Source organism: Capra hircus, chromosome 5, assembly GCF_001704415.2.
Source record: "Capra hircus breed San Clemente chromosome 5, ASM170441v1, whole genome shotgun sequence".
NCBI lineage: Eukaryota > Metazoa > Chordata > Mammalia > Artiodactyla > Bovidae > Capra > Capra hircus.
In genome coordinates this window covers 86,931,705-86,956,821 of record NC_030812.1, presented here as the reverse complement: position 1 = coordinate 86,956,821, position 25,117 = coordinate 86,931,705, and the positions used below count along the sequence as shown (strand labels likewise).

The 25,117-nt window shown below is 40.1% G+C and overlaps 1 protein-coding gene across 3 annotated transcripts in view; it reads right to left on the bottom strand.

The window, feature by feature from the left end:
• Positions 1 to 25,117, bottom strand: part of ABCC9 (ATP binding cassette subfamily C member 9) — a 160,514-nt gene that overhangs the window by 27,291 nt on the left and 108,106 nt on the right. For all 3 annotated transcript variants that reach the window (XM_005680780.3, XM_005680781.3, XM_005680782.3), the window contains exons 29-31: positions 22,013 to 22,170; positions 16,398 to 16,490; positions 9,672 to 9,774 (exon numbers count right to left, since the gene is read on the bottom strand). In XM_005680780.3, coding sequence (XP_005680837.1) covers positions 9,672 to 9,774; positions 16,398 to 16,490; positions 22,013 to 22,170 — 354 coding nt within the window. The remainder of the gene's footprint in view (positions 1 to 9,671; positions 9,775 to 16,397; positions 16,491 to 22,012; positions 22,171 to 25,117) is intronic.

Genomic DNA, 25,117 nt, shown 5'->3' with positions numbered 1-25,117 from the left:
AGGATCAGATGAAATATTTTCTTTCTTTCTTTCTTTTTTTCTTATCTACTGCATTTTACCAGATAAGCAATTATTTTTAACTTAACTTTCTACCTTGAATTTCATGTGCGCTTATACCAGGGTTGGGATTAGCTCTCTTACATGTGAGAAGGCAAATGGCAACCCACTCTAGTACTCTTGCCTGGAAAATCCCATGGACAGAGGAACCTGGTAGGCTGCAGTCCATGGGGTCACTAAGAGTCGGACACGACAGAGCAACTTCACTTTCACTTTTCACTTTCATGCATTGGAGAAGGAAATGGCAACCCACTCCAGTGTTCTTGCCTGGAGAATCCCAGGGACGGGGGGAGCCTGGTGGGAGGCCATTCTATGGGGTCGCACAGAGTTGGACACAACTGAAGCGACTTAGCAGCAGCATGCTAATTCAAGGCCTTTGCAGAAATTTCTATCTAGTTAGCTAGTTGGGATTTGTATCAATACCTGAACTTTTTGTCAATATGGACTCAGTCTGGGACATTAAATCTACAGGTTGCATAGAAATAGGAGTAAGTGTAATTTTGTCCCTAAATTAGAAATATGAACATGTCTTAGCATATCTGCATTATGACTCAATGATAAACTCTTCCCAGAAAATTTAAAAATTAATTAAGGTCAACCTTAAACTGAAAGGAGATGGGGGCACCTGTCTATTTTCTACACCCTCTTCCTCCTCAATTTCCCAACATTCTTAGGCATTGTTATGTCTTATCTTTTGAAAAAGAAATTTCATGTTGTTTTTTTTAGATTTGTATATCAGGAGATTTATTTCAGTGCTGTTATATTGGAAAAAATTGAAAAAAAAAAAAAAAGGAAATTTTCCTACTACGTGAAAGTTGCTCAGTTGTGTCTCTTTTCGATCCCATGTACTATATAGCCCATGGAATTCCTTAGGCCAGAATACTGGAGTGGGTAGACTTTCCCTTCTCCAGGGGATCTTCCCAACCCAGGGATCAAACCCAGGTCTCCTGAATTGCAGGCAGATTCTTCACCAGATGAGCCACAGGGAAGCCCTAGAATACCTATACCAGAGAAGCACAGAATGAATAAATAAATCATCATACAGACATGTGATGGTATTGTATATTTTGCTGTGGTTAAAAATAATGTTTTAAACATTTTAATAATGAGAAATGCTCATCATTTTACACTGAATAAAAAATGCCAGGCATAAAACATGCAGCAGGATTTTTAAATTATAAAACATTATATAAATTTTATGTGTTTACTTTTTATTTATTTCTTAATGATAATATAAATGTTAACAAAATGTTAATGGAATTTCCCATAGTCAATAGAATCATTAAAATTTGTCAGGCTGATATGTCACACATGCCAGAAGCAGGTCAAATTTCAGGCACGAACACTTTCTAGAATTATCTCAAGTCTCATCTTACTGGTGATGATCTTCTCTAGCAAGATACACCTCTGATACCTTAAAAAAACACTAGTAATTAGGTGAGAAGACTAATGACCGTAAGAGAGTGGTTAACATGCTGAAATGAAGAATGGTTTCTCAAGTCAGCTTACACATATGCATCCCAGCATCTACTTTCTTTTATTTATTTATTTCTAGTTTCTTTAAAGATTTCTTTTTTGATGTGGACCATTTTAAAAGTCTTTATGAAACTTTTCACAATATCGCTTGCCTTTTATGTTTTGGTTTTTTAACTGTGAGTCACGTGGGATCTTAGTTCCCTGAACAGGGATCGAACCCACACCTCCTGCACTGGAAGGTGAGGTCTTAACCACTGGACAGCCAGGCGAGTCCCTCTGCAATTTTTAAATTAGCACCAAAGATCAGCTTGTTGGGGAGCAATCAGTGATCCCAGCCTTGGAATCACAGGTCTGGGTTCAAATGATGCCTTTGTCAATTACCAGCTAATATATTTAGATGAGTCAGTTTCTTCCTTAAAACTGTTTCTTCTTTGGAGAATAGAAATAGTACCTAATTTATAGGGATTTTGAAAGGAATTAAAAAAAATCAGTTAGATTTTCCCACCTCCATGTAACAGGATGTCCTTTTCCCTCCTGGATGATTTTCAAATGTTTGAAGCAAGCTTAAAAGCTTATGTGCATCATAAAACATCAAAGGTTAAAACAGGCACGAAAATTTAATTTTGTCATGATTCCCATGGTCTTTACAAATAATAAAGAAAGAAATCACGAGATTTAATCCCTCGAGGCAGTAAATTCCTTAGAGTTAGTAAACACTCCTTTGACAGCTGCTTCTGTTGTATCCAGTGTATTCATTTATTAACAGCTTGTCATGTCCCAATCAGACCGCCCTTTATTTGAAGCAACAACTATATGAATGTAGAATCTAACCAGCCTGGGCTGCTTTTTTATATTTTATAAACACCAGTGTGTTCCCCTAAATACTTCTAAAATATTTACAACAATATGAATTTTTCCTTCCCACTCTCTCGTTAAAGTTAATACTTTTAACACTATGCTATAAATTTGTTATTCCCAATATTAGCTTTCCTAAAGAGACTCATAAAGAGTTTATGTGATAAGTCTCAGAAAGTAAGTTAGCACTAGGAGATACTTCCAGCAAGATGCTCCCAGCACGATACAAAGAAATATTCCTGTCTGTGTCTGAGAAATTTCTGTGGGCACCATACAATTTAAGACAGGGGCCCCCAATCTCCAGCATTTTAAGCTTGATAATCTGAGGTGGAGCTGATGTAATAATAATAGAAATAGAGTGCACAGTAAATGTAATGCGCTTGAATCATCCCTAAACCACCCCCCATTCCCTGGTTCATGGAAAAATTGCTTTCCATGAAACTGGTCCCTGGTGTCAGAAAGGGTGGGGACCCCTGCTTTAAGGGCTTGAAACAATATATGTTTTTATTAGTTTCTGTTCTCCACTTCCTCCCAGATGACCTCAGAAGGGCCTCATTCATTCATCCATCTTTCCATTCATTCAATGGTCTTTTAAAGGTATATATAACTTCCTTGTTTAGAATATCAATGCCTTCTTATTACACTTACAATAAATTCAAACTCTGATGAATTACAAAGCCGCAGATGATGCAAAGTCTGGGTTCTAGACCTTGCCTCCTCTGACCTTATCTGAGATTCCTTTTCTGCTCCTTCACCATGCTCCAATCATGCTGGTCTTCCTGTCTTCGGTCAGATAAACTGGGACCTGGGACCCTTTACTGCAGTGCCTGAACCTGAACAAACAAATCCTCCAGCAAGAGAGTACGAAGAAACTGAAAGGGACTAAAAATAATGGCACACATGGGCCATTGGGGTCATTACTTACAATAAGATACAAAAAGGCTGTAAATCAACTGCCATTTCTAAGGTGCCAGGAACAGAAGCATGGTACTGTGTTTGATCCCTGCACACAGCACCATCAAAGGGGTAGGCAGACCACTTAAGCTACTCTTCCTCCTCAACCCACCAATTCACCCCTACATTCAACCTATTTAAGGAACCAGCACTCCCGGAAATGTTAAGGTGAAGTGTTAAACCATTGGACTGCCAGGTAAGTGCCCAAGGCATAGCTTTTTGAAGTACAATTTGAGCAGATTTTTCAGGGGATGAATCCATTGCCAAATTCCACAATCTAGTAAATTCAAATAGAAGTAAGAGTTTAAAAACCAGTATGTCTGCAGTTTGTGGCACTAGTGGTAAAGAACCTGCCTGCCAATGCAGGCGACATTAGAAACTCAGGTTCAATTCGTAGGTCAGGAAGATCCCCTGGGAGGAGGGCATGGCAACCCACTCCAGTATTCTTGCCTGGAGAATCCCTTGAACAGAGGCGTCTGGTGAGCTACGGTCCACAGGGTCATGAAGAAACGGACACGACTGAAGCAACTTAGTGCGCAGGCACAGGTCTGCAGTTTAGTATCTAAAACAAAGTTACTTTGTTTTTCATAAAAATATTTTTTATCATTTTCTTTTTTTTTTTAAAGTGCTATTTGTGTTGTCTTTCAGTTATATCAATAAGATACTTTACAGCTCATTCCTGGATTACCACCCCTGCTCAATAATATTTTTTTTTCCAAAGAATTGGAGATTTTTTTGGAGGCATTTGATCAGAATTTTACCAGATCTGAATAAGAGAGGAAGCCTGTTTGTGCATGTTTATCAAGAAATCTCACAGCAAAATAACTAAATTCCAATCACCTCCCTTCCAATAGTACTGTAAGAGTAACAGGCATGTGAAATTGCTAGGTAATATGAGCTTATGTCAGTTCCCCAATTCCACTTCCTTTACCATTAAAGTTAACTAGTTTAATGAATTATACAGTGATTCTACCTTTCCACACCTCCTTTCCTTTCCATTGCAAACATGTGAACAACAAAATGGCTTAAAAGCAGTAAGAAAGGACAAGCAGATCATCTGAATTAACTCACATGCTAGCAGCACGTGTCCTCCCATTAAGGCTTTCTACGTCCTACCCGATCAATTCATTGAAGAAAACACTTTCAGTCAAAACGATACAATGGAAAGAGAGATTCTGCTTAGGAAACAGAAGCTACTGCACATGTGAATTTCCATTCTTAAAGAGGGCCCAACCACAAGACATTTGTATTAGTGATAAATTATAACTTTCATTGAGTTTGGGAATTCAACACTACCCTCCAGAAGGGAAGCCTTTGATCCCCAGGTCAAAAGAAAGGCCTCTGGTTAGATTTCCAGTGATTTAATGACCTCTATTTCTATGTGGGATTATAGTGAAAACTATAATTTTCCATAAAAGAACCTCATAAGTAATTAATAGGAATACCATCTCTCCCTTTTTTTCATAGTCTTCAGAAATCCATGTCTAAAAACAAGAAGTCGATGTTTATGGTTCCATGGAGTGTCTGGGTCTTCACATGACAAGATCAACACACACCTGTCTATAATGGGGTTGCAAGCACTCAAAACAGCTCTGTGCTGTTTCACAGAACAGACTCTTATACAAGTTCACCCTGAAGATTATTTTCACTTTAGCCTGTTGATTCTAAAGACTTTTTTTTTTTTTTGGCTTCTTGACGTGATTTTTCTTTTATCCTTTCACCACACAGCAAGACAAAGCCTTGGAAAGACACCCTTTAGATAGAGTTACACAATTTTTGCAAATGGAAACACCAATGCCAAAGAACTGGAACTGTTTAGTGCAGAGGGATGAACAGAAAACGCTGTGCTGAACAAAAGAACGTAAGCATCATTCAAAGGTTAGGCTGCAGTGACACACTGCACATGACTGTGGTCCACTTCACTTGGCACCCAGAGGAGAAACACTCCCCTCTCCTGCCAAAGCAACCTGGGTGGTCACAGTCTGGCTACTTTTCTACCAGCCAAATTATCATTTTAGGTTCTTGTCCTTTTCTGAGTGCTGTGTGCTGTAACCTTTATTCCCCACCACCCGCCCACCCCCCTGCCCAATTCAGAGTAAGTATGAAATGAACATGGTGGGCAGGCTACATCTTCCATGGCTAACAATCTTCAGCCCAAAAAAGGGAATACTTTGTAATTGTCTTATGTGTGTTAGTCACTCAGTCGTGTCTGATTCCTAGAGACCCTATGGGCTGTAGCCCACCAGGCTCCTCTACCTATGGGGAGTCTCAAGAATACTGGAGTGGGTTGCCATGCCCTCCTTCAGGGGATCTTCCTAACCCAGGGATCGAACCAAGGTCTCCTGCATTGCAGGCAGATTCTTTACCCACTGAGCCACCAGGGAAGCCTCTGTAATTGCCTTAACACTTATCTAGCATGACCAGAAAAAGGAATGAAAGCCATATATTTAAAAAAAAAAAAAAAGATAAAATCTGGATGGGGCTCGGGAATCTTCCCAAATTCAAAAAAGGTATTTTTATCCTTTTATCCCTTACTTCTCTTGGAGATCATCTGTCCACAGAATTCAGTGGCACTGCTCCAGAAAACTAAAATTGAGAATGAAGAAAAAGGGAAAAACAGTCACGGGAAACTATGATAAGCTTTCTCCTCTTTCTCTCCATGGAGGTCATTTTGTTGTTCAGCCATCAGTTGCGTCCCACCCTTTGCAATCCCATGGACTGTAGCATGGCAGGCATCCCTGTTCCTCACTCTCAGAGGTTGCTCAAACTCATGGCCATTGAGTCAGTGATGCCATCCAAACATCTCATCTTCTGTGGCTCCCTTCTACTCCTGTCCTCAACCTTTCCTAGCACGGGGGTCTTTTCCAAAGAGCTGACTCTGCATTAAGTGGCCAAAATATTAGAGCTTCAGCTTCAACATCAGTCCTTCCAATGAATATTTAGGAATTACTTCCTTTAGGATTGACTGGCTTGATCTCCTTGCTGTCCAAGGGACTCTCAAGAATCTTCTCCAGCAGCACAGTTCAAAAGCACCACAATTCTTTAGTGCTCAGGAACTTGCACATCCATACATGACTGCTGGAAAAACCATAGCTTTGGCTAGATGGACTTTTGTCAGCAAACTGATGTCTTTGCTTTTGAATATGCTGAGTTGGTGAGCTCCTCAGATCCGCATCAGGAGACCTGCTGGCCTCTTCTGAGCTCTGCCCAAGGCTGCTCCCGTCCTGGTACTGATTGGCTGTGCTTCTGCTATGGGAGTTCCCAGATTATTTGCAATAAGCAGATATTTTTGTTAATTTGCTAGTTAACATATCAAAGAACAGGGAATGGAGGCAGCTGTGTTGATACCGTAGATAAGATCAATGCAGCATCAGTGGGCCAGATAGAGGTTTTCATTACTTATCTTGTAAATGACTTACGAAACAGAAAATATCCAGCTGTGGGGTTCAGAGAGCAGCTCACACCCCAGTCTCCAAGGTCCTATATCTGAACACTTATATTTCTCATATTTCTGAAGCAAGATCCATTTATTTCAAACTGAAATTGTGTCTCCAGTGATGCACAGTAGTAATGAGGTCATTTACATGTGTACAATTGGGAGAAAGGTTATTTCCTAATTAGAGTTATCTGTTCTATTTATTCAACACTCCTATTGTGGCACATATGTTCTTGGATTATAGCATTTCTATTCAAATAAACATTCTAATGTTCTAATATTCTAAATATTCTGGTTCTAATGAAAACTCTGTATTTTCAGTGTACAGAATAAGAGAATAAATCTGACTGGTTTCAAATTGGATTTCTGGGATTGTCTAGAAGGGTATGTGTGTATGTGAGTGTTTGTGTATGTGTGTGTGTGAGTGTTTGTGTATGTGTGTGTGTGCTAAGTTGCCTCAGCCATGTCCAGCTTTTTGCGATGCATGGACGGTATCCCACCAGGCTCCTCTGTCTATGGGAGTCTCCAGGCAAAAACACTGGAGTGGGTTGCAATGCCCTCCTCCAGAGGATCTTCCCAACCCACGGATCGTACCAGGGTCTCTTATGTCTCCTGCATTGCAGGCAGGTTCTTTATACCCACATAAACTTATTGATAAACAAATATGAGAGATAAAAGAGATAAAATCATCCACAAAAGACTCTGGACCTTGAATTCTATCAGCAGATATGCCTGGAGTGTTGCAATAAATCAACAAGTTTCTTACCAAATTTTATATTTATTTATCAGAAATAGAGCAAAGGACTCTATAACTTTTTTGTGTTGGTTTTTAAGGGACAGATCTGGTAATGAGACCAAATAGCAAGTTGTGGAAAGATTATAATACACAGAAAATAAAAAAAGACACAAAAACAGATGTATTACAAGGTAATAGAATGAATGGCAGATTCTGCCCTTCCTTTTTCAAATATCATACATATATATATACACATATATATATTTTTTAGGTTTCTACAAGTGGAACTAGAATTCATTTATATTCAAGTAGGTCCAGCCGCCTTTAATGTGGGAGTTAAGTAGCGGGGTATGAGGCAAGCTAAACTAACCCACTCTGAATCTGGCTGCTGTTTCTCTCTAATTTTTCCTGACCTCCCCTTTCTTGGCAGTCTGAACGCTCTAATATCTTGTCTTCTGGCTACAAGAGCAGAACATATGGTTTGCTTGCAGATTCTTGTTAAACGTTTGTCCATTAGCCTGACAGTGGGAAGTGCTAAAGAGGAGAAGCAGAAGCCAAGCCAGACTCACCTCAAGTCCAGAGCAAACACACTCGCCCCTAAGAAACACACTTGATCTTCAACATTAGGAATATCAAACACAAAGGAAACTACTGACATTTCACCCCTGTGATTTTAGGACATACTCTGATTAAGCTAGTTCATCACTAGTTTTGTTATTCAGCTATGATTTCTTTTCCTCAGAGAAAACAGATTTGAGCAAACAAACAGAAGCTTAAAGCAAGGATTTAGGGTCTGGGTAAGATCTAGGAATAGTAGTTTGTTTCTGTTATAAATCCTAAACACTTCGCCTGCCTTTCTGTTACTTACAGGTAATTGGAAAATCTCTGTCCTGCCCCTTGCAACCCCCACAGTGATCTGGAAGAAATTTTTTATCTATTTAAAATTTGTGAAATATAATTGTGTTATGTTGCTGGATAATTTCTACACAATAACACAACACAAAATAATATAGTTAGTGGTAGAAAATCTCTGTTATTAGTGACAAATTATGACAACTACAGCTTACAGGGGGACCCAAGATTCTCTATCAACATGTTTTCCATCCATCAACAATTCAGATTTTAATTTCGGCTCCATCCTTTCACTTTATCAAATCCCCATTCCCAGATGCCCTCTCTGATGCCCTCACTGAGTTTTGAAAAAGAGCGTTCATATGACAGGGATGCTTAATCAGTGGAAGTGAGGTTCTTAACAATAATGCAGATAAACTTCCTTTTCCTTTTCACAAACTAATAATTTTTTCTTAAGAAAAGATGACAATCAGCTCATCATTTCTGCCAAAGTTGCTTCTTCATACTGCAGATTACACAGCCCAGTCTGCAAACAACATCTCCTTCCCTCTCAAACTTGAGTCTAACCCATTCCCTCTTTCATTCATTAGGAGTGGTTGACTTATTAACCATTTACCAAGGCAGGTACCATTTCCATTCATTTATTCATTCATCCATGCATCCATCCATTCAAAAGACATTTGTTGAGTGTACCTGCCAAAAAGTGAGCTACAGGACTTATATTACTATTTTTACACCTAACACACCCATGAGGTCATACTCCTAGTTTACAAATGGCAAACTGGGACCCAAATAAATTAGTTAACTTGCTAGACCAAGTCTGTACAATGCTGAAGCTTATACCCACTCTCCTCCTTTATATAGGACAGAAGAAGGCAACAGAGAATAACTGCAATGTTTTACATTTGGGTTAACATGACCCTCCACTGGCTTAAAATAGAAAGTTGCCATCTCTTCCAGGCTGGTCCAGTTCAGTAGAAGTGAGTACATCTGTTCACTTGTCAAATTTTGAAAAACAAACAAACAAACCTGAAGCTATACAAATATTTGCTATTCCATTAACTTATGTCATCTGGCCACTAATGAACACAAAATGAATTTTTGCTTTGGGGGCTATCTGTCTTGCCATTAGCTAAAAACATCATGACAAATTTCATCCGTACCATAAACAAACCTGAGCTAAAGTCCAGAAAATGTGGAGTGAGTGCTGAATCTCAGTGGAAGCCTAGTTTTTACAACTGTCTCCCTCTTTGCATCAGGCCTCTTCTGTGTGGTTTCCATTTCGAAATCATGAAATGAACGTACCGTTCTGACCTCCAGCCATCTGTTGGCAGCTGAGAGGAATAAGTAGGCAATGTTGTTAGTGTCTGTCAGTTCCAGCATTCGTTGCTTAAATCTGGTCTCATGCCTGCAGAAAACAAAAATATTATGATGTTAGCCACACAACAGGAGAAATAATAAAAAACAGTCACACTTCCTACTACATTATTTACTCAACACGGTGACGAACTGGTGGGATGGAATGACGAGTAAACGGACTACTTGCAAATAAAGGCCAGCTGCTACTGCCCTCCTGCACCCTTCCTGAGAGATGGCATGGAGCAGTAGTTCCTTTCTCAACCTCTGCTACAGAAAGGAATGTTTCCGATGACAAAGTCCTATTAAAGATCATTTCATAACTTTCTACACAAGGATGGTAACCGTGAAAACAAGGCACGGCCTATGTCTCAAGGGCCCTACAAAACCCAGAAGAAGTTGTACAGAAATGCAACATACTTGACCTAGAGTTTACTGCATATATCTTACTTTTCCACAAGGCATGGTCAGAGTTGGGTAGCAGGAACTAGAAGAGACTCATGAAAGGCAGGAAACTATGGGTTTGTAACAGGCAAATATATACCTGAAAAATGTTCTTTTTGCTCAGTTTCTGGAAATCAAAGAAGGACAACGTGGCAAGAGGTAGAGGATGAGGGTCCTTGGGAATGGCAGATGTCCTTGTTAAGCAAGATATCTTACACCTCAAAGTTACAAATTATTTGTAAGAATGGTCATTGCATGAAAGAAACTCTTGGTGTATAGCATTTATGGGGATCTAGGGCACATACCGGAGAAGGCAATGGCACCCCACTCCAGTACTTTTGCCTGGAAAATCCCATGGATGGAGGAGCCTGGTGGGCTGCGATCCATGGGGTCGCTAGGAGTTGGGCACGACTGAGCAACTTCACTTTCACTTTTCACTTTCCTACATTGAAGAAGGAAATGGCAATCGACTCCAGTGTTCCTGCCCAGAGAATCCCAGGGACGGAGGAGCCTGGTGGGCTTCCATCTATGGGGTCGCACAGAGTCAGACATGACTGAAGTGACTTTGCAGCAGCAGCAGGACGCATACACGTTCCCTGGTGACTCAATGGTAAAGGATCTGCCTGTAACGCAGGAGACTCCTATTTCGATCCCTGGAACTACGAGAAGATCCATGGGGTTGCAAAGAGTTGGACATGACTTAGCAATTAAACAACAACTTGACTCATACAGTTTAGATACTGATGCTGGGTCAAATTAAGCTCATTCTTGGTAGTCAACATAATCAGACCAAATTCTGTGTAACCTTTGTTATAAAGGAAACTTCTAATAAAAACCTCATCCAGGGATTTCCTTGGTGGTCTGGTGGTTAAGAACCTGCCTGGGAGTGCAGGGGATGCTGGTTTGATCCCTAGGCAGTGAACTAAGATTCTGCATGCTGCGGAGTAACTAAGCCCAAATGTTGCAACTAAAACCTGATGCAGAAAAATAAATAAATATTTTTTAAAAAGAAACTTCATCCATTTGAACATGGGAGCTACTTCTCGTAGAAACTCACGTTCCATGTTGATAAATCTTTTCTACATCACAAAAATAGTCTCTTTTTATTTTTCAGTTACTTTCCCTGGGTAACAGAAACAATGGAAAGCTGGATGATATAAACAAAATAACTGATTGGAAGGTTGGACGAAGTGCCAAATTCAACTTTCTGTGGCTTCGACTTATCTTACAGAGACCTCCTGTCTATGTGTTATGTTTGCAGAGAATAACCAAATTTCATCTGACAGCCTGATGGTGATTCCTAGTAGATAAAAGACTGCTCCAAGTACCACCCCCACCCCCCCCCTACCCCCAAATCTTCAATCAATTTGCAAAAGTTTACAATAAACTATCACTATGTCAAAAATGAAGAAGTCCGGGGTGGGGTGTTCACTTGGCTGGTGAAGCCATCCATACAGGCCAATATAAAGCAGATAGTTGAGATTTATCCAGTCAATCTGATCACTCCAACATGCCAAACCAGAAAAATCAGATAACTGAGTCAGACAGCAACATCTGATCTGTGATAATCAAAGGGTTCGACAATCAGAGCCAAATAATTACCTCACTTTGAGTTATGTGGCCTTGACCCAAATGCCATGCACAGGAGGACCTGCACTGAACAGCAATACATTGGGCGGGAGGACCAGACAGAGAAACAGGACTGCCTTCATCATGACCCTCATACAGACATGTGTGCCTAGTCACTCAGTCATGTCCATGGACTGTAGCCCACCAGGCTCCTGTGTTCATGGGGATTCTCCAGGCAAGAATACTGAAGTGGGTTGCCATGCCCTCCTCCAGGGGACCTTCTCAACCCAGGGATCAAACCCAGGTCTCCCACATTGCAGGCCAATTCTTTCCCAGCTGAGCCATCAGGGACAGAGTGAATAATTAACATAGGATGACTCACAGAGTATAGGATTTACTGAGATAGTGGATTTCAACTGTGAACAGATATATCCAATTCTGCATTTGCATTATTGGGTGGATTTTCACCCACTCATTCAGGAACATTTAGCAAGCATGAACTCAAAGTGAGACATTACAACATATATGTATGAACAAGACACAACCTCTGCCCCAGAGAAGCACATTGTGTAGTCAAAGAGGTAAGCGTGGTGTTGTAGTATGAACAAGTAAAGATGGCTCAACCTAGAAGCCAATCATAATGGCCCTATGTGAAAAATGCTACGTGAATATAAAGGAAGACGAAAGTTTGCACTGGCTAGAAGACCAGAATGGCAGGGAATAGGGTGGAAGGTGGGGAGGGATGGATAAAGCTATCTCTGGGATGGACTGAATGAGGTTTTAAGCAATGGGCTGAATTTTTTTTGGTGGGGGCGGGGGGGCTTCCCTGGTGAGTCAGATGGTAAAGCATCTGCCTGCAATGTGGAAGACCTGGGTTCGATTGCTGGGTTGGGAAGATACCCTGGGGAAGGAAATGGCAACCCACTCCAGCACTCTTGCCTGAAAAACTTCATGGATGGATGAGTCTGGTAGGCTACAGTCCATGGGATTGCAAAGAGTCCGGCACGACTGAGGAACTTCACTGGTTCACAGAATTTTTCAGGTGGACAGGAAGGGACAAAAGCATTGGAAGTATTGGGAACAACATGAGCTAAGGAACAGAAATGAGAAAACAAGTTCAGGAGCTGGAGTCAGGGTCCCTCTTCCTAGAGGGCTGTGGTGACGGGGAGATGTGGGGAAGGGGAAACTTGGACCGAAGCCTATGGACTCCAGTTGAGATGAACATCCAGCACTTCGTTGCGACAAAGTGTTTTGTCTGCGGCTCTTCCTCCTCTCCCTCTAGTTTGGGGATATTGTTGCAGATACACTCTTAAAGAGCTTGTAAATGGAGCTGGCAACAGTCTGAAGCAGCAGTGAAAGGGGAGGGGTGGAAATGCAGCGAACATTCTTTCTGTGTGTTTCTATTTGGCAAGAACCCTTCTGTTTTCCTAATGGAAACTTTGACACACTCAGCCTGTATCTTTTCATCCACATCCAGCTCATCTTCTGAACATTCTTAGACCTTTATTCTGTCAGACCAAAAAAAAAGTAGGAAAGGTCACTGAAATCTCAGTCTAATTTAACTGTGATCCTCTGGTGGTAAACTACTTGAGGTTAGTTCATGCTGCCTCTGAGTACACCATGAACCCTGAACGCAGGGGAGGAAAGCAGCCTAATCAGTAAATACAAACTTTCCAGAGAGCTGACGACTCTGGGGACTCTTACTAGCCTGAAAAGAGAGGAAGAAGTAGATTAAAAAGAATGTGTTTGATTCTTAACAGTCGCTAAGTTGTGTCTGCCCCTTTGCGACCCGTGGAGGAGGTCCACTGGCCTCCTCTGTCCATGGGATTTTCTGGGCAAGAATACTGGAGTGGGTTGCCATTTCCTTCTCCAGGGAATCTTCCTGATCGAGGGATCAAACCTGCATTTCCTGCCTTGGCAGGTGGATTCCTCACCACTGAGCCACCTGGGAAGCCTCATTCCAGTCGTAGGTGACATGTAATAGTTTGTCCTTCTTAGAGCTCCTTAGAATTTTCCTGATGTAAAATTAGGAACAGTCAAGCCAAATTCTGCTCATGTGTCTAGTGAAGAACAGATGATTAAATGAAAAATCTAAGCCTTGACTTTCAGTCAAGTTTCTCTTTCATTTGAGACCAGGCTCATTTTCTTCAAGATGTTTTACATGGTCCAGTCCTCATCATTCTCAGTAAATGACCTCACTTGTTCTTCAGGGAGAAGACAGAGGCTGTTTTCTGTTCCACCTGCCAGCTTGCCTGAATCAGGTCACTGCTTCTTCCCCACCTGCCATGTTATCCCAGCTATATTCCCTATGGTGTTTATCTGGGGTAGAAATAAAAGGCCGTATCTTTGGAGTCTTTCTATATCCATTCCAAGACTAGCACTTGGCATGTGTTCAAAACTCAAATAAATTAACTCAAAAGAACTTTGGTGAAAAAATGAAATTCTTAACATGGTGTGCTTATGATTACCACTGGGCAGTGCTGGCTACTATTAGAACACAAATTATGTCTTAATCAGTTCAGTTCAGTCATTCAGTTATGTCTGACTTTTTGCGACCCCATGAACTTCAGCACACCAGGCTTCCCTGTCCATCACCAACTCCTGGAGTCCACCCAAATCCATGTCCATTGAGTCGGTGATGCCATCCAACCATCTCATTCTCTGTCATCCCGTTCTCCTCCTGCCCTCAATCTTTCCCAGAATCAGGGTCTTTTATGTCTTAATACCTACACTCAGAGTCAATCAATGATTCTGCTATCTCCAATAAAAGGTATTGCACACTCTGATGGGAAAACACATCAATGTGAAAAGTATAAATGCTCCACTATGAAATCTGTATCTTTCTATTCCACTTTTGACTCAATTATATATATATATGTATTTATGTGACTTAAATATTTTTTAGGTTAGAAAAATCTCTGATTGAAATCACTACAGGTTTGCATTTAGCACTGCAGAAAGATATAACACTTGAAGAAGTTGATTTTCTAGATTAAATATAACATTCAAGGATGCCAACTCCTTTTCTGATTTTACCTGAAAAGGGAAAATCAATTCAGTTCAGTTCAGTTGCTCAGTCATGTCCGACTTCTGCAACCCCACGAATTGCAGCACGCCAGGCCTCCCTGTCCATCGGCAACTCCTGGAGTTCACTCAAACTCACGTCCATCGAGTCAGTGATGCCATCCAGCCATCTCATCCTCTGTTGTCCCCTCTCCTCCTGCCCCCAATCCCTCCCAGCATCAGAGTCTTTTCCAATGAGTCAACTCTTTGCATGAGGTGGCCAAAGTATTGGAGTTTCAGCTTTAGCATCAGTCCTTCCAAAGAACACCCAGAACTGATCTCCTTTAATAGAGTCAGGTAATTTTTTGAGTATTAAGCAAACTCATTTGATGAAAATCTTGGGATATTACTTCAATGTTTATCAACATCGAAGAAAACTATTTAAAGTCTGAAGTAACTTTGGTGTAATAACATTCTTTTATCATTATTATTACTACATGTATTTTAGCTTCTATATTACTTCTTTGCTAATCACTGTGGTTAATGCTTTAGGTGTGTGCTCAGTTGCATCCAACTCTTTGTGACCCCACAGACTGTAGCCTGCCAGGCTCCTCTGTCCATGGGATTGTCCAGAAAGGGCTCTGGAGTGGGTAGCCATTGCCTCCTCCAGGGGATCTTCTCAATCCAGGGATCGAACCACCATCTCCTGCACTGCAGGCAGAGTTTTTACCACTGAGCCACAAGGGAAGCCAATGCTTTATATGAAAAGTGAAAGTCTCTCAGTCCTGTCCAACTCTTTGCAACCCCATGGACTATAGCCCACTAGGCTCCTCTGTCCATGGGATTCTCCAGGCAAGAATACTGGAGTGTGTTGCCGTTTCCTTCTCCAGGGGATCTTCCCAATCCAGGGATCAAAGCCAGGTCTCCTGCATTGCAGATGGATTCTTTACCATCTGAGCCACCAGGGAAGCCCAAGAATACTGGAGTGGGTAGCCTATCCTTTCTCCAGGGGATCTTCTGGACCCATGAATTGAACCAGATTCCCCTGCAATGCAGGTACATTCACTCCAGCTGAGCTACCAGGGAAGCCCTAATGCTTTACATGCATTATATCAATTAATCCAAAAACCCTAAAAAGCAAAATAGTTTTCCCTATTCTACAGATGAGGTTAGGGAATTCAAAAGCCTAGTCTAGGTCACACAGACAGTATCTACCCAACATGATGCTGAATTCTTTCTTTATTCTTGTTAAAATTTCAAATAACTAAAGTCTATGATTTGTTGTTGTTGTTGTTGAGTCACTAAATCATGTCCAACTCTTCTTGCAACTCCATAGACTGCAGTCCACCAGACTCTTCTGTCCATGGGATTTCCCAGGCAACAATACTGAAGCAGGTTGTCATTTCCTTCTCCAGGGGATCTTCCTGAACCAGGGATTGAACCCGAATCTCCTGTACTGGCAGGCAGATTCTTTATCAGTGAGCCACGTGGGAAGCCCTCTGTGATCATTTATTGTCATGTTTTTCTTACTATTAGTTTAGAACAGAGGCATACACACAGTGGGCCTCGGAAAATGGGAGCAATGATCTGTTATTTGTAGGCAAGTATTTGTTGATGATGTAACTGCTGAATCAACAAAATGAAAATATGTTTACTTACCTAAATGCCCGAATGGTGGTGAGTCCTTCAGCAGTTTCTGAGAAGTGGCAAAGCAGAGGGAGCTGGGTACTGTCATCAAGTTCCTGGAGGTCCCTAGGACAGAGACGAGTACAAAAATAAACTTTACACTCATTCAGACTCAAAGAATACTGTGTGTGTCAGTCACTCAGTAGTTTCCAACTCTGAGACACCAAGGACTGTAGCTTGCCAGGTTCCTCTGTCCCTGGAATTCTCCAGGCAAGAATACTGGAGTGGGTTCCTATTCCCTTCTCCAGGGGATCTTTCCAACCCAAGGATTGAACCCGGGTATCCTGCACTGCAGGCAGATTCTTTACTGTCTGATCTGGGGGCTTTGTTCATTCTAAATTAAGGTTATTATTTGCCAGAGTAACTACTGGGTGGGCCAAAAGGTTCATTTGGATTTCCCCATCACATCTTTTGGAAAAATCTGAACAAACTTTTTGGCCAACCCACATATTTTCCTCCAACATGCAACAAAAAAATCCAACAGCTGATAATCTAAAGAGGAAGAGAAAAATAAATATTACATAATAAACATGGGTCCAGGCTGAATGTGACGTGTTGTACAAAAAATATCAATTTTGTATCACAGTTAAAGTAAACTTTTATGGGAACACATAGGAAGGAGCAATTAATGTAGGAGATGGGAAATGTTTTCTTTGAGCAGGTGTTACTTAGGCCAAACCTCAAGCATGAGCAGTGTGCTTCAACCAAACAGACAAGAAGTGCATTCCAGCTAAGGGAACAAACCAGAGCAAGTACAGAGGACTAAAGAACTGGTGAATTCAATCTGGCTGGTGACCAGAGTCCTTTGGGGATGTTGTCATGGGAAAAGGCTGGACAAGCAATGGGGGGGAGGGGCTAGACGGTAGAAGATCCTGTATGGGCTGGGAAAAATCACTGAGGACTAGAAATAAAATGACCCGAGGTTGCTGAAAGCTGCATAATTTGGAGACAGTGTAAAGGATGGAAGAGAATGAGTAAGGACAGTTTATCAGAACTTTTCAAAAATTCTGAATTAGGTGTGATGCTGGTACAATTTAATATAGGGGGAGATTGGGAGATAGCTTATTAGAAGCAGCCTTCTAAACTGCTACACTCAACTCATCGTAGCAGAATGAATAAGAGAGAAGAGCCACACAGACACAGAAAACAAACTTATGGCTACCAAAGGCGATTGGGAAGAGAGAAGTTAGGAATCTGGGATTAGCTTATACACATTACTATATAGATTGGTAAACAGCAAGGACCTACTGTATAGCACAGGGAACTATGCTGTGTCATAATAACCTATAGTGGAAAAGAATCTGGAAAAGTATATGTATATACATGGACACGCATGGGCTTCCCAGGTGGTACTAGCTAAAGAATCTGCCTGCCAATGCAGGAGACATAAGAGACGTGGGTTCTGTCCCTGGGTGAGGAAGATCCCTTGGAGGAGGGCATGGCAACCTACTCCAGAGTTCTTGCCTGGAGAATCCCATGGACAGAGAAGCCTGGTAGGCTTCAGTCCATAGGGCCACAAAGAGTCTGACACGACTTTGCTGTATACTTGAAACCAACACAATATTGTAAATTATACTTCAATTAGAAATAAAATAAATTTTAAAAGAGAGGGGAGTCAAGTATGCTTTGTTTGTTTGTTTGTTACTTAGCAGACTTGGAAGATGGGAGACAGAGAATAAAGATATCAGAAGAGAAAGATAATGAGTTTGGCTTCAGCCACAATGAGATTGAGTTCCTCCCTAAATAGAACTGGCATTCACTGGTCCTCCAAGTGTCAATATATATTTTTAGGTAAATAAAGTGCTCAGTGAATGGCTGGTGGGCAAATGCCTGAATCAGACCCTTTCTATAAAGATGCACACTCTAGACAACTTTGTAAATCACACAAGCTAGCCTTTCTAGAAGGCTAACAGTTCTATCACACGTTTCAAAACATGATTTTATTTTTCTTTTCAGCTTTCTTTTCTGTCTTTCTTAGGTTTTTGGGGTGGAGGGAATCAAGAGCAGCAGCGCTGATATTCACCTGTCAGTCAATGGAACTGATTACTTTGTTACATAATCTTCAACTGTTAAATAATCTTAGATCTTTGGGGACTGCCTGGGTTCTCCCATGACCAAAGGCAAAGTCCTTTTGTGAGTTTCTAAAATGAATTTCTCACTTCAGAAACTCAATGAGGGGAGGGAAGGAGAGGGGTGAAGAGGAGGATGAATATGAAGGAATGTAAAGTCTGTGATTGTTAAACAGAAAACTCAGTGGCTATTTGTAAATTTGACACAAGCAACAGGTGGTCACTACATTGAGGTCTGACATGAAGGGGAAAAGATGAGGAAAGAGGAACCTCTTTTTACAGGGCTGTGTTTTATGAAACCAGAAAGGTGAGGGTACAGTTTGACCTTATTCTCCTATAAATAGGAAAGCTTATTTACAGAGCTAGCTACACATGGGCCTTTGATGTTAGATATTCGAAATTCAATGGCATTTCCTGTCTGATGCTAGGAAAGATTGAGGGCAGGAGAAGAGTGGGGTGGCAGAGTATGAGATGGTTAGATGGCATCATCGACTCAATGGACATGAATCTGAGCAAACTCCGGGAGACAGTGAAGGACAGGGAAGACTGGTGTGCAGCAGTCCATGGGGTGGCAGAGAGTCAGACATGACTGAGTGACTGAACAACAATAAGTCCCCCACTTTAATTCCCTTCGGTGTTTACAAAATAGTGTGTTAAATTGCTCAAGATTTTCAATATGAGTGTTTTCTTTAGAACCTCAATCTAGAGGTTTCTTTTTATGGATGAGATTTAATATGATGTGGTCCTATTTGCAAATGACCAGAGAATTTCAAATAAAAATGGTTTATAATCCATTATCAAAGTTCATTCTTTAAAAATGACCATCCCTTCCATATTTTAATAATCTACAATAATGAAAAGACTTAGCAATTAAAATCTGTAAAGAACTAGGATTATTTGCTTGGCCTCTGTACTCAACTTCTATCGCCCAGGGATGAAAACAGGTCCACGTGAGCATGAGTCTGAAGTAAAACATGACTGTTGAATATCAGTGGTGAGAAGGCAAAAAGAGATTTGGAAACAGCCAGCAGAAAGGAAGTGACTGAACTTTTCTGCCCCTCCAGCAAGCAACATCAACAGTAATACCAGAAGAAATGAAAGAGCAAATGTAATGGCTAGCCTCTTCCTTCTGGTCTGAATTTTCTATGAGCAAAGAGAAGAGGCTAGAGATCAAAAAGCACTTTAGGTTTAACATATGTTCCTAACATTTGAGGGATCCTAATTCATAGCCCCAAGGGAGAAACATTTTTTTTTCAGAAATATTGCAAATAAACAACTATTTTGGAAGACAATTTTTCAGTTTTTCATAAAACTAAACAGTTTTACTATACTATCAAGTAATCATGCTCCCATGTATTTACCCAACTAATTTTAAAACCTATGTCCACACAAAAATCTCCATACAAATATTTACAGTAGTTTTACTCATAATAATAATGGCTTCCCTGGTGGCTCAGTGCTAAAGAATCCACTTGCCAATGCAGGAGACTCTGGAGATGTGGGTTTGATCCCTGGGTGGAGAAAATAACCTCGAGGTGGAAATGGCAACCCACTCCAGCATTCCTGCCTGGAAAATTCAATGGGCAGAAAGCCTGGAGGGCTACAATCCAAGGGGTTGCAAAGAGTCAGACACAACTGAGCATGTATGCACACACACATTCATAATATTTATAACCCCAAACTAGAAGCAACTAAGATGTCCTTCAACATGTAAATGGATAAGCAAAATATGGCAATTCATAAAATAGAATATTATTCAATGATAAATTATTTTTATAATATTCTATTTTATGAATATTTTTATAATATTCTATTTTATGAATGTGCTTTGAAGCCGTGAAAGACACAGATGAATCTTAAGTGCTTATTTCTAAGAGAAAGTAGCTAATCTGACCACATACTATATGATTCCAATCATGTAACATTCTGGAAAAGACAAGACTACAGAGATTAATGGTAAATCAGCCTGTCTCTAAATTGAATAAATAATGAAATGTAGCAAGAAAAAAAATTTTGCAGGTATAATCCAGAGATTCCCAATCTTAATCCTGCTTTTTCCTGTTAACTGATTTTATATATATATATATATATATATATATATATATATATATATATATATATATAATTTTTTCATCCTCCCTGCCCTCAAGTCCTATTAAATCTTTTCAATTTACTGAATAAACTCTATGTCTGGCTTCCTATTCCAGCACTTAATCCACATATAAGGGTTACCTTATTTATGTTTTATCTTCCCAAGAAACTGTAATTTCTTGGGAACTGCTTCTTGCCATGTTGATCTCTTCCTCTGCCACATGGCTTGTGCAGTTATTTACAGCACACTAAATGCCTAATAAGTGTTTGTTGAAATAAAGAGATTGCTGCAATGATATAAAATTTACAGTACTATTAAGGCAGAACTTCAAAGTTAAACTGGAAATTTCAAAACAGCTAGTACTATATTTCACTTAATTATTCAACATCTCAGCAAATGATAAATCTTATATAAGCAGAAGAATTTAAAATTCACGGCTATCTTTCATTTGGCTGGATATTCAAGGGCATGTTAAATAACCCAATCTGGAAATTTCCAATTAAAGTTGGAAATTTTCCTCTTAAAGTTACAGTACTCTTACCAGACATTCAAGATTCTCTGCTTTTATAGTTATCATTCTGATTTATCCCTTTAACTTTTTTTTACTTCTACTAATCTTTTACAGAGTTCATTTTACTCATTTGAAAATATTTTTATTTCCCCACTTGCAGAATATAATATTAAATTACTTATCCTTTGGGACTATCTTTGGTTTCATAAATTTTCTGTCATTGCCACGTTCAGAGAAAGGGCCATGGAATGAAAAATAGTCTATGGACTTAAAACTCAACCAGATCAATCAACTTGTTCACAGGAGTCTAGTACTATGTAAAGGCTCAGACAACCAATTACAGAAGCAAAATGAAAGGGACAGTTGCTCAGTCGTGTTTGACTGTTTGTGACCCCATGGACTATACAGTCCATGGAACTCTCTAGGCTAGAATACTGGAGTGGGTAGCCTTTTCCCTTCTCCAGGGGATCTTCCCAACCCAGGGATTGAACCCAGGTTTCCCACATCGCAGGCGGATTCTTTACCAGCTGAGCCACAAGGGAAGCCATGGAAACAAAATATCTCGCTAAATGAAACATAGTATCAGGATAGGTTTCATTAAGTTAAATTGTTTCTTTTCCAAATTCCATACCTTATCTGGAGAAAAGTGAAAGTGTTAGTCACTCAGCCATGCCCGATCCCATGGACTGTAGCCTGCCAGGCTCCTCTGTCTGTGGGAGTCTCCAGGCAAGAATACTGGAGTGGGTAGCCATGCCCTTCTCCAGGGGATCTTCCTGACCTAGGGATCGAACCCAGGTCTCCTGCATTGCAGGCAGATTCTTTACCATCTGAGCCACCAAAACATTATAGCAAATCTGAATCACAGTCAATCAAATATACAGGCTTTTGAAGATGAACAGAGCAGTGCTTTACTTACTTAGAGGCCACTCGGAAGTATTTCTGGATAAAATAAAAGGCGACCCCAAGAGGCACAAGTGCAACCAGGAACACAGGGGTAGCGTAAGAAATCATGCCAATTGCAGACACGCAGAGCAGTGTTGACCGAGTTAGAGATTCCAAAGTTGGAGGGATATGCTGTTAAGAAGGTAGTTTGAAGGGAAAATGTTTTAGCTCAAATAAAACATTGGTAATAAGGCAACAACACATTGATTTTATATTGTTACATAATTAGTTCCAAAATTAATATATAAACATTTTCATTGTAAGCAATTCATCACTCCTTCAATTTCACTCACTTCCAATTGTTTAGCATATTTATCCATCTTTCTACCTATCTGCTTAACCAGTGGTCAGTTATTTACCTATCTATTAATATCTTATGGGGTTTTTAAACAAATAGCATAAACTATTTAATATAAATAGCATAAACATAAACTCTAAACCTCATTTGTCCATTTGCTTGCTTTGTTTTACTGAATAATATGGATTGTAAATCTTCCCATGCCACTCTATACAAATCTATTTCTTTTTAAAGGCTGAATAGTATTTAAAAACTCTTTAGCTATCCCTCTAATAATTTTAATTGCTTCCTTATATTCTTTGCATGCTTTTCAACTGGATTGTTTATCTTCCTTATTGATTTTTAGATGCTCTTTACATATCATTGATGTTTATCCTCTTTCTTTACATGAGTTGCCAGTTTTTCTCCCAAAGAATATATTTTATTTTATTTTTTATTTTTTTTTCAGGCAAGAACAGCAAAGGAGACACAGATGTGTATAATGGACTTTTGGACTCAGAGGGAGAGGGAGAGGGTGGGATGATTTGGGAGAATGGCATTGTAACAGGTATACTATCATGTAAGAATCGAATCGCCAGTCTATGTCCAACGCAGGATACAGCATGCTTGGGGCTGCTGCACTGGGATGACCCAAAGAATATATTTTAAATATGATGCTTTAACCTCAATAGAAATTAAAAATTTTAAAGCCATTTCTGTTGGCTTTTTTTCTTATTGTTTTTGAGTTCTATGTCTTATAAAGACATTCCCCATGGTTTCTAAAATTACTCTTCTACATTTTATTTTATAGTTTTATGTTATTAGATGGCCTCCTTTATTACAAGTGAATTTGCTGTGTATTTTATAAATAGTTAATTGCCCCAATGCCCTTTACTGAAAAAACATTCCCATTATTACTGAGTCAAGATAAACTAGTGTTTTTGAGTTCTCAGTTTCATTCTTTTCATCAACTTGTTTTCTGTAATCATTAGAGTGTTTTGTTGTTGTTTTTTTTTTTTTTTGAGTGTTTTAATTTCATAGTATTTCTTAGGTATCTGATAAGGAAAGTATATAGACACACAGACACACACACAGGATTTTTATGATTTCCAGGATAGTTGAATCACTTTTCTTCATACTAGGTTTATTTCTGTCTTAATAGTTTTTGCTGTTATTATAGGCTAAATGTATTTTTAACATAATATTTTAATTGGTGGAGAGAAAGTTGGCTTTTGTATCACATGTCTAATGTAAATGCTCTGCTGAACTTCCTAGTTGATTCTTTCATATCAACTGCCTGAACTTTCTAGATAGCAATAGTGTCATCTTCCAAATAAGGAGTGTTCTGCCTCTTCTTTTCTGATATGTACTCCTTAGGAAGTGTTTTAGGTGCAGCATAATCTGACGCCCATACTGTGAAAACATAAAAATTTTCCAACATATATTTTAGTCAGCTGCATGCATCATTCTTTACCTTAATTGATAGTAATTTAGGTGTTCCTGAGGCCATTTTGGAAAATCAAAAAAGGAAAGGACTGAATTTGCTAAATCTTCACTCAATCACCCTAAGGAGTCTGTTCATAGAGAGATCCAGTTTCAGACTCTGAAGTCTTTAATTTCAGGACAAACTTCTGGAGGCCTAAGTACCTAAGACTAAACCAGGTATCCTTGAAATATTCCCTAATATATCAGTTCAATTCAGTTCAGTCACTCAGTTGTGTCCAACTCTTTGTGACCTCATGAACTGTAGCATGCCCCAGGCCTCCCTGTCCATCATCAACTCCCAGAGTTCACTCAAACTCATGTTCATCGAGTCGGTGATGCCATCCAGCCATCTCATCCTCGGTCATTCCCTTCTCCTCCTGCCCCAAATCCCTCCCAGCATCAGGGTCTTTTCTAATGAGTCAGCTCTTCGAATGAGGTGGCCAAAGTACTGGAGCTTCAGCTTTAGCATCATTCCTTCCAAAGAAATCACGGGGCTGATCTCCTTCAGAATGGACTGGTTGGATCTCCTTGCAGTCCAGGGGACTCTCAAGAGTCTTCTGCAACACCACAGTTCAAAAGCATCAATTCTTCAGTGCTCAGCTTTCTTCTCAGTCCAACTCTCACATTCACTGGAAAAGCCATAGCCTTGACTAGACAGACCTTTGTTGGCAAAGAAATGTCTCTACTTTTGAATATGCTATCGAGGTTGGTCATAACTTTTCTTCCAAGGAGTAAGTGTCTTTTAATTTCATGGCTACAGTCACCATCTGCAGTGATTTTGGAGCCCCCCAAAAAAGGTCTGACACTGTTTCCACTGTTTCCCCATCTATTTCTCATGAAGTGATGGGACCAGATGCCACGATCTTCGTTTTCTGAATGTTGAGCTTTAAGCCAACTTTTCCACTCTCCTCTTTCACTTTCATCAAGAGGCTTTTTAGCTCCTCCTCACTTTCTGCCACAAGGGTGGTGTCATCTGCATATCTGAGGTTATTGAGATTTCTCCCAGCAATCTTGACTTCAGCTTCTGTTTCCTCCAACCCAGCGTTTCTCATGATATACTCTGCATATAAGTTAATAAGCAGGGTGACAATATACAGCCTTGGCGTACTCCTTTTCCTATTTGGAACCAGTCTGTTGTTCCATGTCAAGTTCTAACTGGTGCTTCCTGACCTGCATATAGGTTTCTCAAGAGGCAGGTCAGGTGGTCTGCTATTCCCATCTCTTTCAGAATTTTCCACAGTTTGTTGTGATCCACACAGTCAAAGGCTTTGGCCTAGTCAATAAAGCAGAAATAGATGTTTTTCTGGAACTCTCTCG